The sequence below is a fragment of the Ailuropoda melanoleuca genome, chromosome 2 (assembly GCF_002007445.2).
Source record: "Ailuropoda melanoleuca isolate Jingjing chromosome 2, ASM200744v2, whole genome shotgun sequence".
Taxonomy (NCBI): domain Eukaryota; kingdom Metazoa; phylum Chordata; class Mammalia; order Carnivora; family Ursidae; genus Ailuropoda; species Ailuropoda melanoleuca.
In genome coordinates this window covers 119,861,683-119,880,722 of record NC_048219.1, presented here as the reverse complement: position 1 = coordinate 119,880,722, position 19,040 = coordinate 119,861,683, and the positions used below count along the sequence as shown (strand labels likewise).

At 37.1% G+C, this 19,040-nt stretch overlaps 2 protein-coding genes across 7 annotated transcripts in view; one reads left to right on the top strand and one right to left on the bottom strand.

Moving 5' to 3' along the window:
• Window positions 1-17,643, top strand: part of LOC100471777 (prefoldin subunit 5-like) — a 61,743-nt gene extending 44,100 nt beyond the window's left edge. Inside the window, exon 2 of the mRNA XM_034642082.1 lies at window positions 17,164-17,643. Coding sequence (XP_034497973.1) covers window positions 17,164-17,643 — 480 coding nt within the window. The remainder of the gene's footprint in view (window positions 1-17,163) is intronic.
• The window catches only part of MBD5 (methyl-CpG binding domain protein 5), a 448,730-nt gene that overhangs the window by 240,618 nt on the left and 189,072 nt on the right, over window positions 1-19,040 (bottom strand). The window lies entirely within an intron of this gene.

Sequence of the window (19,040 nt, the reverse complement as noted above, 5' to 3'; positions counted from 1 at the left end):
GGACTGTCGATTACTTACAAACATAGCATATTAGAGTTGGAAAAGGCCTTAGAGGTTTTCTAATCTATAAGAATTCCATAAGCCACCCCTACCCTATCCCTACTCACCACCATAACTACCCATATCATACTGCTAGCAAATACGCTCATTCACTCTCACTGCGAACACACTATTGATGCATCTAAGAAATCAGTCCATTCCCGTTTCAGACATATCCTGGGCCTTGGAATACAGACATTTGAGGGCAAAAGTGCAATACCCACATATTTTCCCTAGGTATTTTGCCAGTAATATGGGGTATTTACTGTTACTGATGTCTATCAAACTATAAAGTCCTTCTTTTTCTTTTTCTTTTTTTTTTTAAGATTTTATTTATTTATGTGACAGAGAGACAGCGAGAGAGAGAACACAGCAGGGGGAGTGGGAGAGGAAGAAGCAAGCTCCTAGCGGAGGAGCCCGATGTGGGACTTGATCCCCGAACGCCGGGATCACGCCCTGAGCCGAAGGCAGACGCTTAACGACTGCGCTACCCAGGTGCCCCTAAAGTCCTTATTTTTCAGTTCAAAGTTTTCCTAATTAGATCAGCACACCTCTAAGTAGATATTGTTTCCAATTTCTGTGAGGCGCATTCTTATCCAAAAGTCCAATACTTTTGTATCATCTCCACTTCTAGAGAATCTAATTTTATGGAATAAAAAATGCTCAGTCACACAAGTAGTCAAGTAGTAATTAGCAGAACTGCAATTAACCAGTAGAGATAGGGCCAAAACATTTACATTTTTAAAAAGCTTTCCAGCATAGTCAGGGTGGAGAAACCACTGCTCTAGTAATTTGATCCATAGTTTAGAAAATCAAACCTCACTCTTTAAATAGTCAACTACTCATTTAACCTTGCACTTTATGTTTTCTTTTCACAAAGTTTCAAAATTCATTTGGAAAAGGAGATGAAAATATAAACCAAAAAATCAAGGGATTCACAAAATAAATGGATGTGAAGTATGACAGCATATCCTAAAACATGGGAGCGGGGGAGGGGAGTTAAAATTTAGTTCTTTTAGAATGGGTTTAAATGTAAGCAACCATTCAGTTTTTGATGAGACTGACTAAAGGTGTCAATTTTGTTGTTCTTTCTAAAGAACCCGCTATGGGTTTCATTGACCTGTTCTATTGTTTTTTTAGTTTCTACTTTGTATATTTCTGCTCCAATCTCTATTATTCCCTTTCTTATACTGTGTTGGGTATTGTTTGTTCTTTTTCTAATTCCTTTAGGTGTAGGGTTAGGTTGTTTATTTGAGACTTTTCTTACTTCTTGAGGTAGGCCTGTATCGCTATAAACTTCCCTCCTAGAACAGATTTTGCTGCATTTTGAAGATTTTAGACCATTGTGTTTTCATTTTCCTTTGTCTCCTTTTGATTTCCTTTTTGATTTCCTGGTTGACCCATTCATTGTTTGGTAGCATATTATTTAAGCTCCGTGTGTTTTTGGTCTTACCAGATTTTTTTTTCTTGTGGTTGATTTCTAGTTTCACAGTGTTGAGAATAAAAAAGATGCATGCTATATGACTCCGATCTTTCTGAATCTGTTGAGATTTATTTTGTGTCCTACCATGGGATCTATTCTAGAGAATGTTCCATGTGCACTTGAAAAGAATGTGTATTCCACTGTTTTAGAATGGAATGTTCCAAATATATCTGTTAGATCTATTTGGTCATTAAGTGTGTCATTAAAAACCACTGTCTCCTTGTTGATTTTGTGTTGGATGATCTATCCATTGACATAAGTAGGGTGTTAGGGTGTTAAAATCCCCTACTATTATTGTTTTACTATTGATTACTTTTATGTTTGTTATTAGCTGCTTTATGTATTTGGGTGCTCCCATGTTGGGTGCATATATATTTACAATTGTTACATCTTCTTTTTGGATTGTCCCCTTTATGATTATGTAGTGTCCTTCTTTGTCTCTTGTTATAGTCTTTTTTAAAAAATTCTATTTTGCCTGATATAAGTATTGCTACCCTGGCTTTCTTTTCACTTCCATTTGTATGATAAATGCTTTTCCATTCCTTCATTTTCAATCTGCTTGTGTCTTTAGGTCTGAAATGAGTCTCTTGTAGGTAGGCAGCGTATAGATGGATTGTGCTTTTTTATCCATTCTGTCACCCTAGGTCTTTTGATTGGAACGCTTAGTCCATTAACATTCAAAGTAATTATATTGATAGGTATGTACTTATCATTATTTTATTTCTTATATTATGGTTGCTTTTGTAGTTCTCTGCTCCTTTCTTCTCTTACTCTCTTCTCTCATGGGTTGCTGGATTTCTTTAGTGATATACTTGAATTCCTTTTTTTGCATATTTATCAACCCTTTTGGATTTGTGGTTATCATTAGGTTTACACATGACATCTTATGCATATAGTAGTCTATATTAAGTTGATGGTTGCTTACATTTAAACCCATTCTAAATGCACTAAATTTTAACTCCTCTCCCCCCATTAGGTATATGGTATCATACTGTACATCCTTTTATTTTGAGAATCTCTTGATTTTTATAGATACAGTTAATACTACTGCTTTTGTGTTTTCTATTTTTCTTCCTCCTGCTTATGGTCTCTCCTTTCCACCCTAAGAGTCCCCTTGGGGCATCTGGGTGGCTCAGTCAGTTAAGTATCCGACTCTTGACTTCAGCTCAGGTCATGATCTCAGGGTTGTGAGAAGGAGCCCTGCATCCAGCTCTGTGCTCAGCCAGGAGTCTGCTTGGGATTCTCTCTCTCCTTCTCCCTCTGCCCCTTCCCCCACTCACGTGCTCTCTCTCTATCTCAAATAAAACCTTAAAAATAAAGTCTCTTTAACATTTCTTGTAAAGGTAGTTTAGTCATGGTGAATTCCTTTAGCTTTTGTTTGTCTGGGAAACTCTCTCTCTATCTCTCTATCTCTCTCTCTCCTATTCTGAATGATGGCCTTGCTGGGTAGAGTATTGTTGGTTGCAGGTTTTTTGTTTTTTTTTTTTCCTTTGAACACTGACTGTATCACAACACTCTCTTCTGGTTTGCAAAGGTTTTGCTGAAAAATCAGCTGATAGCCTTATGAGGTTCCCTTGTATGCAATTGTTTTCTTTTCTCTTGCTGCTTTTAAAATTTTCTCTTTATCAGTACTTTTTGCCATTTTAATTACTACGTGTCATGGTGTGGTCCTCTTTGGCTTGATTTTGTTGGGGTCTCTCTGTGTCTCCTGGATCTGGATTTCTGTTTCCTTCTCCAGATATGGGAAGTTTTCAGCTATTATTTCTTCTAATAGATTTTTTGCCCACTCTTCTCCCTCTCCTTCTTCTAGAATCCCTATAATGTGAATGTTATTATGCATTACAGTGTCATTGAGTTCCCTTTATCTATTTGCATTTTAAAAATAATTTTCCCTCTTTCCTGTTCAGCTTGATTGCTGCCCTCCAGGTCACACTGATCCATTCTTCTGCTTCCTCTAGTCTACTATTTATTCTGTCTAGTGATTTTTAATTTTAGTTATGGAGTTCTTCATCTCTTACTGGTTCTTTTTTATGCTTTCTATTCTTTTTTAAGGGTCTCACTGAGGCCTTCCGCTCTTTTCTCAAGTCCGGTGAGTATCTTATGATCATTATTTTAAATTCTCTATTAGGTATATTACTTACCTAGGTTTCATTTAGCTCTCTTGCTGTGATTTTGTCCTATTCTTTCATTTAGGACATATTCCTCTGTCTCATTTTGTCTAACTCTCTGTATGTGTTTCTATGTGATAAGAAATGTCAGCTCTATCTCCTTCTCTTGAAAGTAGTGGCCTTATAAATAAGAGATCTTGTAGTGCCCTGCAATGTAGTGTCCCCTGTTCACCAGAACCTGGCATTTCAGGGGTATCTCCTGTGTGTGTTGCATGTGCCCTGCTGTTGTGGCTCAGCTGCATTTGTCTTCAGTTCAGTTGTCTGCAATGGCACTCTTTGCCTGTTAGGGGCATGGTTTGGTCCCTGTGTTGTTAGTGGGCCAGTGTGGGGCCACCTCGGGCTTGAGCTGAATCAGAACAGGCATTTACCAGAGCTGTGGTAACAGGGAACTGCAGTGTGCTCTCCCTGTGTTATTCCCTGGGAAGCTTTTAATGATGAGTGAGGCCTGCAGGCAGACCAGAAGTCTACCTCTAGCCCACTGGGGTCAGAGTGGGACTGGTAAGTGTGGCTATCTTTCCCTCTCCCTCCTGGGACAAGAGTCACCTTGAATTCATGCTCGCTCCTGTTGTACAATGGCACACTTGTGGCACCACTTTGGATTGACTCCTCCTGAGGGCAGGTCTGCAGGAGAATGCAGGGGCAAGGCATGTGGGGCCAACAAGGTTTGCACTAGTGTGCTGTAGGGAAGGGATCTGCTCCTGCTTCAGAAAACTCCTGACCCTGGACTGGAGGGGGTGAGTCTGTAGGAGAGCATGGGGATTAGGGGGAAGGTAACATGCTGTTAGCAAGGTTCACGGGGGTCTGCTATGGAAGGAGATCTGCAGCTACCTGGGAAAACTCCTGCCCAAGCTAGGATAGAGAGGGTAAATCTGCAGAAACGAGTGGGAGTGGGATGTGCTATTAGCAAGACAGTGTTTATGTTGCTCTGGTTCCTACAGGTGTCCATTTACCTAGGTTGGGGGTAGGTGAGGGAAATGGTGCCCACTAGCTCTTTTGTTATTGGAGAAGTCTCCAACAGATCCCTGCCCGTCCAGCACATACTCTAAAATTAGTAAACAAATCTCCCTCCGTTATACCCCAGGCATTTTTTAACTGCTGCTTCTAAGCTGTAGTTCAGCAGGGCTGTTTGTTGTGCTGTCTCTTTAAGGGTGGGGACTCAGTTTCCTCTCACCCTTCTGGCTCTCCCAGAGCTGAGCTTGCTGATTTTTAAAGTTCTAGGTGTTAAGTCCCACTAATTATAAGAATTCACAGAATTATGCTCCACAGTTTTCAAAATCAAATGATATGGAGATTTGTCTTCCCTGTGTGGGTTCCTGTGCATGAGGTTCCTGGTGTGAGGGTCTGTTTCTTTCCTCTATCCATGCCCTCAGCATCTTTCCCTCCGGCAGATAGTCCTGTGGGTCAGTTTGCCTCCTGACCACATCTCCTACTCTGTTTGATATGGCCTCTTCTCTACGTTTATCTGTGGAGAGTCTGTTCTACCAGTCTTTTGGTCATTTTCTAGGTTATTTATACTGATGTGGATGTTACCTAGTTGTAGCTGTAAGATAAGGTGAGCTTAGGACCTTCCTACTCCATCTTTCTTCACTCCCAAAACAAGAGTTTATAATGCTTTACCTCCCTTCCTTGTCAGAAGCCCAAAGACAAGAAAATGCACATAAAATTCTCTCACTGAACTTCTAAAATAAGAGTGTACATTCTATGTAAGTTTTATTACATGAAAAATTTGTGACAATTATCTACATATATGGGAGATGATCATAAAGAATGTAAAAATGTACTAATAATCTATATACCACATACCAAATTATATATTAGAAAGACTTCACTAGAATTAGCTTTACTAGAATAAGCTGTAGAATTAATGTTAAAAGTATATAGTGGCTATGTTCATTTTGAAAGATTAAGAATGTTTTTAAATTTGAATTTAAAGTGAATTTCTTACTCAGGAAAATAAAAAGTGGCTCTAGTTTGAATCAAAGTTACCAAAGGAAAAACTAACTCAGTTCATTTACAAAGTGTAACTATCAGTACAATTATAAATGTAAATACGATACAACCTCTCAAGTCTTTAGAGAATCTTATTTGTTGATATATGTAATATGGATACAAGCCTTAATCATAAAACTGTAACCATATTATTTGAACTCTGAGCTCAAGTAAACAAACAAAATGGTAGATATTGTTTTATAATTTTAAAAAACATAGTTATAGAGTATATGGGCAAAAGTGTTATCAAGAAAGTATCTATGGTCAAGAAATGGTATTGCCAAATCATTATAAGCAAAATATGTACATCTACTAATAGACTATATCTTGTTACAAGTGAAACAACTTCTTTCCCAGGGAAAGAAAATTCTCTTGCTTTTAGAATCAATTTTTTTTGCCCTAACTTTATTCTCAGTTCAAAAACATATGTTAGAAGTGTTATTGTTTGAATTGTGTCACCTCCCAAAAATATGTTTAAATCCTAACTCTTGACACTTGAATGTGAATTTGTTTGCAAATAGGGTCTTTGTAGATGTAATCAAGTTAAGATGAGGTCATACTGAATTAAGGTAGGCTCTAACCTAATATGACTGTGTCCTTATGAAGAAGAGAGGAAGATACATAGAAACCCAGGAAGAAAAACATGTGATGAGGGAGGCAGAGATTGAAGTAATGAGTTTATAAACCAAAGAATGCCAAGGATTGGAAAAAAAAAAAAAGTCACTTATGGCTTGGGGACACCTGGTTGGGTCAATTAAGCATCTGCCTTCAGCTCAGGTCATGATCCCAGAGTCCTAGGCTCAAGCCCCATGTTAGGCTCCCTGCTCAATAGGGAGTCAGCTTCTCCCTCTCCCTCTGCCCCTCCCCCCTGCTCCTGCTCTCTCTTTATCAAATAAATAAACAAACTCTTAAAAAAAAAGGAAAGAAAACAGATGAACATATGGAAAGGGGTAAAGGAAAAAAAGGAGAGAGGGAAACAAGCCATAAGTGACTCTTTTTTTTTTAAAGATTTTATTTATTTATTTGAGATACAGCAGGAGCAGGGGGGAGGGGCAAAGGGAGAAGGAAAAGCAGACTCCCCGCTGAGCAAGGAGCCCAATATAGGGCTTGATCCTAGGACTCTGGGATCATGACCTGAGCCAAAGGCAGATGCTTAACTGACTGAGCCACCCAGGCACCCCATCTGTTTTGTTTCTTAAACTCCACATATGAATGAGATCATATGGTATTTGTCTTTCTCTGACTTACTCCACTTAGCATAATACACTCTAGTTCCATCACATCGTTGCAAATGGGAAGATTTCATTCTTTTTGATGGCTGAATAATATTCCATTGTATATCTATACCACATCTTTTTTTATCCATTCATCAGCCGATGGACATTTAGGCTCTCTCCATAGTTTGGCTACTGTTGATAATGCTGCTATTGACATCAGGGTGCACATAGCCCGTTTGAATCTAAACTGATTTTTTTTATAAATTGCATTTTCACATGTTTAAACATGAAGTGCTTGTTGGGAAAATTCAATGAACAAAATTTAGTAGCAGTACAACAACATAAGGATGTAAAAGAAATTTGGTGTGAGTATAATGGACAAATTCATTATTTCTTTTGTAAGAGTTGAGCTTGCCATGAGGAAACCTGTTTTTAATCCTTTTGCAAAAAATAGAGTAACTATATCACCTATTTATTGAATTATGATCTAGGCAAGTGCTAAATACCTAAGATATTTACTTATATCATCTATCCCATTTAATCCTTGAAATTATATTATTATTAGCATCCAAATTTTAAAGATGTACAAATTGGGGGTCAAAGAGAATCAGTAATTTGTCAAAGGTCACACAGCTGGTAGGTGTGGCAGAGTTGTGGTTAGTCAGTCTTAAGTATGTTCTTTGAATTTGTGTTCTTATATAGCAGACTTATAAGTCATACCTGGTATGTTCTAACTGCCTTTCTAAGTATTAAACGTTTTTACAACTATAATATTCAAATAAGCCTTAAAATATGGGAAGTAAATGAAATAGCACTTTTCATGAGAATTATAGATATCTGCAGCTTATTAGTGACATGGTCATAAATAGAATGCAATTCAAAGACAACAAAGGGCTGGTTCTTAATATAATGTGGAAGAAATAAGTTAGAGCTATCTGACATAAAATATGCTGCTGTGGTTAAAGAATAACTTAAAATCAAAATAGGATATGATATGTGAATGAGTTAAAAAAGGAAATATTAGAGAAAAAAATTTGACAAAATAGGTTGCTTTTGGAGAAAGAGTGTTTATAAACTATTTCTACTAATTTACAAATGGTCAATTTTAAGTATTTTCTTTTTTTTTTAAGATTTATTTATTTAGTTTAGAAAGAGAGAGCACATAAGTGGGAGGAGGGGCAGAGGGATAAACTCCAGCAGACTCCCCATTGAGCGCAGAGCCCACCATGGGTCTCAATTCCACAACCCCAAGATCATAGCCTAAGCAAAAATCAAGAGTTGGACACCCGAGTGACTGAGCCACCCAGGTGCCCCATTAAGAATTTTCTTAAAATAGTTACGTTGATTATATCAAACTAAGAAAAGATTTAAATTGTGATTCAAGTATAAGAAAACCTGTTTTAGAAACGATTACTAAAACAGTGCAAAGGGTTAGTAGAAAGAACTTCCTATTCCTGAGAGCTGTTTTACTAGATTGGTTTGCTGAAGGAAGCAATGGAAACTATTTATTTAAAGATCCTTAGGAACAAAAAGCATATATTACCAGCATTTCAGAAAGGGTTAGGTGTGTCTCTGCCAGGAGGCACCCGGTGGATAACCACTCTTGGTTCTATAAAGCCCAGTGACTGCATAATAATGCTATTCTTATAATTGTGAGGCGAGGGCAACACAGCTGCTTTCTCTTTCTTTGGTGATCAGCATTTGCTGTCCAAAAAGTTGCAGAATAATTTGAATGTAATTAGATGAAATTTTCCCCAACAGAAAAGCAAGAATTAATTTTGACTCTAGTAACTGAAAGAAAACTCAGAAGACCTACACTGGGCTTTTTAAACATTTATGTCCTCCTTTACTTAGAAAGTGTTCCTCTATGTACAACTTAAAAAGCAGACTTGTTTGCTAGATGACCTTAGGCCTATGAGTTGAATTAATACTAAATAAAAAATTCTGAGCATATCTACAGTTTCTTTGTTTGTATAAAATCCTTTGAAAAATTCAATTGTAGTGCATTCTACTTAAATTTTTATGAATTTATTTTTATTTCATTTTATATTCATCTACTTAAGTCTTTATATTTCACGAAGGTGGAGAAGGCAGATTTCTTATATTTATAATTTTTTCTTTAAAATACAGTCAATTTCTTTCCAAGCAAACTTTCCCTTTAACTGGTAATGTAATTAATTTCAATTTTGAATACGGCACTGTGGTCCACAATCCTTGGCTGACTGTTCTTCCAAGAGCAATAAGAGCTGCTGAGAAAGGAACTAAAAGTTCCATGAGTTCTTTTGATGCAGGATTCTTACAAAATATAAAGCTGTGAGGAATGTAAAGGGATTACTTCCCAAGATTTTGGAGCACTTCAGAATAGTTGTTAAAAATAAGTGAGAAAAAATGCTGGAATTAAACAAAAAAATTTCATAAATGGTGTGGATAATTCCAAAATAAATAGGAAATAATTCTAACCTCCCAAACTATTTAGTATTTGTCATTAGATGATTATGTGTCCAAGATGGATACAAACAGCACTGTTTTCAAACATGGGTACTTAATCTGTTATTTAAATTTTTATTTTGTATTTAGGGATTTAATGCAGCTTTATACTATGAAATACAATATGCAAAAAAGAGCTTAATGTAGTCTTTGACATGCAATAATGCTCAGGAAAAAAGAAAAGGAAGAGAGAAATAGCTTAGCTATAGAGAAATAGCTATATTAGCTATGCTTAATATATATAATTTCTATATCAAAGAACACTATTTTTCTTCATCTAAATGTAAGATAATATTACCTGTTTCTACATACTCAACAACAGAAAACTTATAATATAAATATTTCATTGCTTGCCTCCAAAAAATTGTTGACATCCTCTGTGGCCATCTGCCAAGGTGGTCATTCCTTTGTGTGTGATGGAATTAGAGAAGTATCAGGGTTCTATGGATTGATGAAAGAAAATATTCTGTGCTCTTGGCTTCTGGTATTTATTTCCTTGGTCCTGTTAAAAAGGAAAGAAGAGTGAACGTACCAATTCTCAACATATAGTCAGTTATTCTGTATTTCTTTAGATTCACATTTAAGGACATTTTGAGAGTTTTACAAGTTCTCATTAAGAATCATATAGAATTTTAGCCTTACACACAAGATTTGCTAAATTCATGAATGCAAGTAAGAAAGAGCTATGTCAATCAGACTATTCAATCCCCACACTTTGTACTATAGGAAACCGAAATCCAGAGAGGTTAAACAACTCTACCAAAGTTACAATTAGTGGCAGAGCCAGCATGAGAAAACAGTTCTCAGCAGGTACAAGAGAAGAATCTTTTTTTTTTTTAAAGATTTATTTTCAGAGAGAAAGAGAGAGAGAGAGAAAGAGAGAATGAGTGGGGGAGGGGCAGTGGGAGAGAATCTTTCAAGCAGACTCCCTGCCAAGCTAGGAGCCCAATGCGGGGCTCAATCCCACAACCCATGAGATCATGACCTGAGCCGAAACCGAGGGTTGGACGTTTAACCAACTGAGCCACCAGGCTCCCCAAGAGAAGAACCATTGGAAGAGGAAGGGAGACTGGGAAAAGCTTTATCATGACCAAGCTAACTTCTTAGCCTTAATGCTTAGCGAAATTCTAGAAACAACAAACAAAAACCATAATAGTTTAATAATATTTAGATTAATTCATAGCACAGGACTTGCTCAAATAAATATTTTATTAAAGTATGACTAAGATATTCTTTTATTAATAAAATAAAATTTCACCTTTAAATTTTTGAATTTCACCCAGAGCCATGATCATTCATTTCTCCAAATCCTTAGTACTATAATAATCTATCATCTGCATAGCAAGAGAAAGGTAATTTTATTATTCAGAGTAACAGAGTGACATTTTTAAAAAGAAAACTGGATTTTAGACTGCCTTGCGCAAAACTCTCCAAAGATTTCCTGTAACAGTTAGGATAAAGTCTTATCCTACGTTACATGATTGGGCTCCTGTTCACCTGTCAGCCTATCTATCTCACCACTCTCCCTTTGTTTGGTATTCTACAGCCTTAGTGAGCTTCTTGTTCTTCCTCAAATATGCTAAGCACACTTTTGGTTTATGTCTTTGACCTTGGTCTTCCCCTCTGACTGGAACACTTTTCCCCAGATAGCCACATGTTTGTTCCCAATAACTGAAACACTCTTTTTTCCCCCCTGAGAGCTCCATTGCCTGTTTCGAGAATCTGCTCATAAGTCACTTCCCAGAGAGGCCTTCTCTTACTATCTAGCCAAGCAACCTCCACACTCAACCCTCCTTCTCAATGGCCCCCTGTTCTTTACATCCTGCTTCATTTTCATTCATGGTATGTATAATTTCTAAATGTTATATAGTCCAGCGTAATCCTTATAGGGACCAGATGTGTTTTGGAATTAAGCATTATTTGAGTTTTTAAAGGTAATATGGTACATGTACCGTAATTCTGTAACTCTCCTCTTCCCTCCATATCTGAGGTAGAGGTCTAGTAGGTTAATACATCTACAGAAAAACATATATTCAAAGTGGGGTTTTCTTAAAAGGCAATAAATAGCCTCATATCACATTTACTACTAAATGAGATAAGATTAGGTCAGATTTTACCACAATAAGAATTACAAACAGCTTCAATTTCAGAACTTTTTGATTTTGGAATTGCACTTAAGAGATTATGGAATAACCTACCTATTGTTGGTGGAATATTCTACATATTAATTTGTTTATTGCCTGTCTCTCCTGTGTGTTTGTGTTCCATCACAGACAAAGGAATGACCACTTGGTATGCTCACCAGACCAAGGATTTTTTTTCTGCTGTATGCCCAGTGCCTAACAGATAAGTATTCAATCAATATTAGTTAAGTTGATAAATGAAAGCTTCTAAAAGGACTAGTTGTTTTTGTTTTTTACATTATAAGTAAGCCTCACCCTATAATATAGTTCTTCTCAATTGAAGGAATAGAAAGAAAGCATTTTAAAAGCTTCTTAAAATTCTTTCTTCTTTTAAGGTTCACTAAAAGAAAACAATATGATAAATGGCGTTTTGATAAAACTACTGGAAACTGCACCTAGGCTGTGTGATACAGTGGTAAGAAATTCCACAGATCTAGGTTTGCCCTTCTTTGAATTCCCATTTTCTATTTAATTCCTTATCTATCATTCATCCACCCATCCTTATCCATCTAGCTCTCTCTCTTTCATTTGGCTATCTCACCATTCTTGGCACAATGTATTTTCTGTGAGACAAGAGGATCGAACTCAATGGTCTTTAGCAGTTCTATGATTCCACTAACAGTTAAATAATTGAGGTAGTAATCACTCTGACTATCCCAGAAGTTGGCTGACCAGTCTGAAAGACACATAATCTTGTTAATTTAATCACAATGACAAAGATAGAGACTAGTTTTAAATTAAATTTAGCATGTGTACTCAATGCCAAGGAAATGACACATGTGCCAAATATATATTTTATGTCACATACAAACAGCACTAAACTTCTGTGTGAGTCTCTGCATAAGAGTATGCCCAATAATAACAAATATTTATCAAGCATTTACTCTGTGCCAGGCACTATTCTAAGCTCTTTACATATATTGAACTTACAACAATTCTATTAGATAAGTAGTAATTTTTCCCACTGTGGTAGATTGGATCATGTCCCCTTTCCCTAGCACACCTCCATGGAAAGTATATGTATACACCTCTGCTCTGTGACTTTGGGTCTGGACTTGCTTTGACCAATGGAGTAACAGAAGACATCACGCACACAGAGCCTTGAAATATGCTTGTGCAGTTGTACTTTTTCCCTTGTTATCTTGTTTTTTTTGTTGTTTTTTGTTTTTTTTTAAGTAGGCTCCATGCCCTGTGCAGAGCCTAATGTTGGGCTTGAACTCAAAACCCTGACATCAAGACCTAAGCTGAGATCATGAGTCTGACGCTTAACTGACTGAGCCACCCAAGCTCCCCTCTTGCTTTTTACCCTGAGGAAAAAAAATGCTTTAGTTAATGCCAAGGAAGATGAGAGATATTTGGCTCAGACTTAGACCCATCCTCCACTTGGAACCACGTCCACTTGAGGCCAGACTGGATCATACCTACTTCAACTTACCCACAGATTCCTGAGCAAGAACTAAAAGCTTACTGTGGTATGCCAGTCAGATTTTATGGTTTGTACTACAGCAGAAGCTCACTAATAAACTTCTTTTTCACCGAAAATAAAAATGAGAGGCAGAGACTAAGTAACTTATCCAATCTTTCAGTTAGTTAAGTGATATGGGATATGAAGCCATCCAACTCTGGCTCAAGGGCCACTCTCTTAACACCTATGCTATAGTGCCACTACATTTTACTGGCTGTGTTATATGATATTAAGCTATTTATTAATATAGTAGCAGGTGGTTTGGCATAGATTAAAATTCATAATTTTAGGTAGACTATCAATAGGCAAAATTATCTTGCAGTGAAATGTTTCTTCTGGAAAAATTAGTAAGTATAAAATAAATGTATTATTTCCTAGAAGCAGATTAATAAGACTATACATGCCTTGAGGTGGCTTTCCAGCTCATCCTGCTGCCATATAGTAGCTCTCAGTGCTGATATCTCTACTACATGATGCCATCTTCTGACCTTGGCTAATTCAGGCATGCATCTGTGATTTAAGCTGGATCAGTTAGGTTTCTCTTCTGGTATTTTGAAATGTGGACCCATCACTGGGAGCCACCATCCATGGCCCTATTCTGGAGAAAGCTGAAATCTCCAGAGCTACCCCTGTTACGTTCCTTCCCACCTGTCAATTCTCTGATGGTGTCTTCCCAGACAAACGTGCCTTTCGAGTAAGCTTACTAAAATCTATTTTTCTTGTTGTAATCAAAAGAAATTTAACAAAACAGATTTTTTAAAAAATCCATTGTTTTTATTATAATTTTAAGTGCAAAGTTTTCTTAAAGAAGAGACCTGATAAAGTTTGCATTTGTTTTACATTCTATCAAAGTAATTTTGGAATTTATAGTTATGGATTGTGTGTTTCTTGATAACTAGTTAGAAATCCTTCTGTATTTTAAGAGCCAGCATCCATGGACTGTCTGTGAATAGAATTACATTTTAGTAAAGTTGAATAAAGTCAATTTTTCTTTGCAAACATATGTGTTTTATTTTACGCATTTAAAACCCATTTTGTTTATGATGAGCTTTCTATATTCCTTTTGATAACAAAAAGCAAGTAAACATATGGAATTATTTTCATCACTAATTCAACTCAGAAACTATATATGAGACCCCAAATATATTCCAGACATTGTTTTGGGTCCTGGGGATACAGCAAGAACAAAATAGTCTGGGCTTTCACAGAGTAGTGATAAGAAAGAATATGTGGAATATAATTTGAAAATTTCTTAGTATTATTAGTAACGAACCTGATAGATCCATACAGTAAAAAGATAAAAGTGGCTTAAAGGTATAAGAGTATGGAGGCAAAATGCCTGAAGAAAATGTATGTGCAATCCTTATTCTATTCCTAATCTTTAAGAGGGATATATCAGCACAAGGAGCTCTACCAGAAATCATAAGTAAGAGTAAATAAAAAGTGTAACCACCAGCACAGCGGCATATTTATGTTACACTTTATACTTTACCAGTGATTTTCATAGATCAGTGATTTCGTATATTACAATATGACCTCTTAATACTTCCTTGGGATGAGCAAGTGAGAAAATGGAGCCTCAGAAGTTTGAGAAACTTGACCACTTTGAGTAGTGGTAGAACAAGGGCTACTGTCTAGTTTCCAAACCTAGTTTTATTTCCATTACATCACATTACATCATCTTTACAAAAGACGATTAGTCTCACGGCCGGCAGGGATGAAGTTTTTTTATTTACTTCAATGAGAAACTCACGGAGCGGGACTTGAGAAGCAACATTATTGGGGTCACACAGAAGCTGCTGGTGACAAATGGAACATCTTTCATCATTAGGCATATGCTCAAATTAGTAAGAACTTTGGAATGGTGTGATAGACTTGGTAGTGGGGATGCTTACGAGTTCATTACTTAAAGCAGATTTTCTTAACTGGTGGATTTAACCATTTAGAGCAGGAGCTGGCAAACTTCAGCCTGTAAAACAAATCTGGTCTGACACCTGTTTTTGTATGAACTGTGAGCCAAGAAGGGTATTTACATTTTTAAATGTTTCAAAGTATCAAAAGAAAAAAATATTCTATGACATCTGAACATTAGATAAAATTTAAATTTCAGTGCCCATAACTACAGCTGGAACACAGCCATACTCATCTGTTTCTGTATTGCTTATGGCTACTTTCACACCTTAGTAGCACAGTTGAGTAGTGCCAGAGACGTGCTGGTCTGTGAAGCCTAAAATATTTACTACTGACCTTTTACAGAAAAAGCTTGTTGACCCCAATCTAGAAGATCACAGTTTTCCAAGGAGTTCATAATGTTAACAGCAATAATGACATCTATTTAAACTTGTAATTAAAAATATTAATAACTGTATAGTTAAATACTTCTTCCCGTTAAGAGCATCCAAGGCATATGAGTGAATGACTATCATAGGGACCTTAGGAGCATGCTTCTTTCTAAGCCACTCAGCTATTCACGTGGATGACCTCCTTGACATCGTGGTGTCTGTGATTATTATAGAAGTTTAAATTGTTTAGCTCGCAGTCCTACCTATTGAAACTTATTGCCACATAGATTGCTGGTTAAAGATAGCAAGCACAAAAAACTTTTGTTGGCATATAATTAATGAGAAGCATAAAATTCCTATGAAGCCTGCAACTGTGCGTTAGGACAACCATCAAATCTGTAAATTGCTCTTATCTAATCAAAAGAAACTCCTAAAAGTGTCAAATACTTTTAAAAAGGCATAATTAAAAGGAATATGGTCCTATCCCTAATTTTCTTGAGCAGAATTTTCTTATTTAGGAATTAAAACCAGCTGATTTCAAAAGCATAGAAGATGAAGAACTCCAAAAGATGAGATCATAAAAGCAGTTTGGCACCTACTTTTGATGCTGTAACTTAGAGTTACTTTTCAGTATACATTTAAATACTCACTTGACCACAAAGTCAAGTGTTATTTAAAATATTGTCATAATTTTAAATTTACTATTGTCAAATCATTTTCTCTCCACATATTGAAGATAAATTAAATAGCAGGTCACTTACTAGCAGTGAAACCACTTGAATGTCTTAATTATGTATATTAATATTAGTTTATAGGGGCACCTGGGTGGCTCAGTTGGTTAAGCATCTGCCTTTGGCTCAGGTCAGGATCCCAGGGTCCTAGATGGAGCCCCGCATCAGGCTTCCCGCTCAGCGGGGAGCCTGCTTCTCCCTCTCCCTCTGCTGGTCCCCCTGCTTGTGCTCTCTCTCTCTCTGTCAAACAAACAAATAAAATCTTCCAAAAATTAAATATTAGTTTACATTTAAAGTAAATATTTATTTATCTATTTCTTTGTAAGAGGAGGGGAGGGGCAGAGGGAGAAGGGAAGAGAGAGAATCTTAAGCAGGCTCTACACCTACCCGAAATCAAGAGTTGGATGCTTGGGGTGCCCGGGTGGCTCAGTCAATCATCTGCCTTCGGCTCAGGTCATGATCTTGGGGTCCTGGATCGAGCCTGGCAGGGAGTTTCTCCTGCTCTCACTCACTCTCCCCCCCCATGCTCTCTTTCTCTCTCTCAAATAAAAAAAATTTTTTTTTAAAAAAAGAAGAGTCAGGGGGCGCCTGGGTAGCGCAGTCGTTAAGCGTCTGCCTTCGGCTCAGGGCATGATCCCGGAGTTCCGGGATCGAGTCCCATATCAGGCTCCTCCGCTGGGAGCCTGCTTTCCTCTCCCACTCCCCTGCTGTGTTCCCTCTCTCGCTGGCTGTCTGTCACATAAATAAATAAAATCTTTAAAAAATAAATAAATAAAAAATTTTAAAAAGTCAGATGCTTAACCGACTGAGCCACCCTAGCACCCCTACAATAAATTTTATGATAATAATTTTTAACAATATAGCTTAAGTGATAATGTTTATTCACTCTACTCATTCATTCATTATTCCTTCAGCAAACAGATCAGCATAAACTCTTTGCCAGCTACTGTAGAAAAGTCAAGAAATAAATGACAGTTTTTGGTTTCAAGGAATTTACAGGCCAATGACTGGAAAACAGACAAGTGTACAGAAAGTTAAGATATAGTTTGATTAAAATTCTCTAATTCATGTAAGGTAAGCTGCTGATAGATGTAAAGAAGCTGCTATACTCTAATTTAGAACAAAAATGAACTCGCTTCTCAACGTGGCTCAGTGAACATCACTGAGCTGAACGTGCTGCAGCTAGAAATACTCAAGAACCAGCTGGACCAGGAAGTGAAGTTCTCGTCCACATCCATCACCCAGCCCAGGGTGGTACAGACCAAGTATGTGGAAGCCAAGGAATGTCTGAACATGCTGAATAAGAATAAAGGGAAAGAATTATTCATCCCATTGACGAGTTCTACGTATGTCTCTGGGAAACTACATGATGTAGCACATGTACTCATCGATGTGGCAACAGGCTACTATGTAGAAAAGACAGCTGAAGATGCCAAGGACTTTTTCAAGAAGATAGACTTCCTCAACAGGCAAATGGAGAAAATCCAGCCAGCTCTGCAGCAGAAGCATGGCATGAAACAGGTTGTCATGAAGATAATGAGCCAGAAGATTCAGCAGCTCACAGCTCTGGGGGCAACTCAGACTACTGCCAAAGCCTGAGAGCTTGTTTCAGAAATGGGGCAGAGGGACCCTGTGACTTTGTGGGTGTGGCTTCCTGGGGTCAGAGAAGAGAAGGGTCTTGTGTTTAATGCTAATAAGTGTGCCCGCTGGGAGGAAAAAAATGAACTCAGTACCTAGAGGTAAGAACAGAAAAGAGAGAATGAAGTAAGAGGTACTAATAAGGTAGAATCCACTGGGCATACTGATCAATTAGATGAGGAAAGTAAGACAAAGATTTAAAATTATTGCCAATAACAACGTCCTTTATTTAGACATATATAAAGAAAGAAGGTCTAGTGAATGCTTACCTAGAAAAAAGGATAAATTGAATATTTTCTACAGATGGCCAAATTTTCCTTCCCTCTTAATTTCCAGATATTACAGACAATCCCTCAACTCCCAAAATTTTTGGGAGCCGGATGCATTTTGGAATTAAGAAGTTTTTAAAATTTTGAAAGGCAAGCTTAAATCCCTTACAACTATCAAACAGACACACAAAAGCTCTTTTTAAAACACAAATTTTGGGGGTGCCTGGGTGGCTCAGTTGTTAAGCGACTGCCTTTGGCTCAGGGTGCGATCCTGGCGTTATGGGATCGAGCCCCACATCAGGCTCCTCTGCTGGAAGCCTGCTTCTTCCTCTCCCACTCCCCCTGCTTGTGCTCCCTCTCTCGCTGGCTGTCTCTCTCTCTGTCAAATAAATAAATAAAATCTTTAAAAAAAAACACACAAATTTTTAATGTCTAAAACATACATCAAAGACTGCTGAGTACCAAACTATAATTTCAGGTTTCTTGTCACTGAAGATTAATAATTGATTCAAAAAGAATGGACTCTTATGAACTGATGAATAGACACACAAAATATAATATAATCCATACAATGGAATGTTATTTGGCCATAAAAAGGAATGAAATTCTGACATGCTACAAGATGGATGAACCTTGAAAACATTATTCTAAGTGAAAGACAGACACAAAAACCCACATACTGTATGATTCTATGTATATAAAATGGCCAGAATTGGCAAATTCATAGTGACAAAAAGATTAGTGGCTGCCAGGGACTTGGAGTACAGGGGAATGGAGAGTGACTGCTGAAGGGTGTAGGGTTTCTTTCTGGGGTGGTGCAAATGTTCTGAAAGTAGAAAGTGGTGATTGATGTACAATACTGTAAATATACAGAAAAGAACAAATAGTACAATTTAAAATTGTGAACTGTACAGTATATGAATTGTATCTCAATAATGCTGTCATTAAAATTTTTTCGTTAAAAAAAGAATGAATTCATTTTATCAGATAATCTTCTGTTTCTAAAGTATTTAAAATAAGCTGCCAAGAGACTTGGGGAAATATTTCTGTTCATGACTGTGAATAACTACATTGATCTTATAAGATATA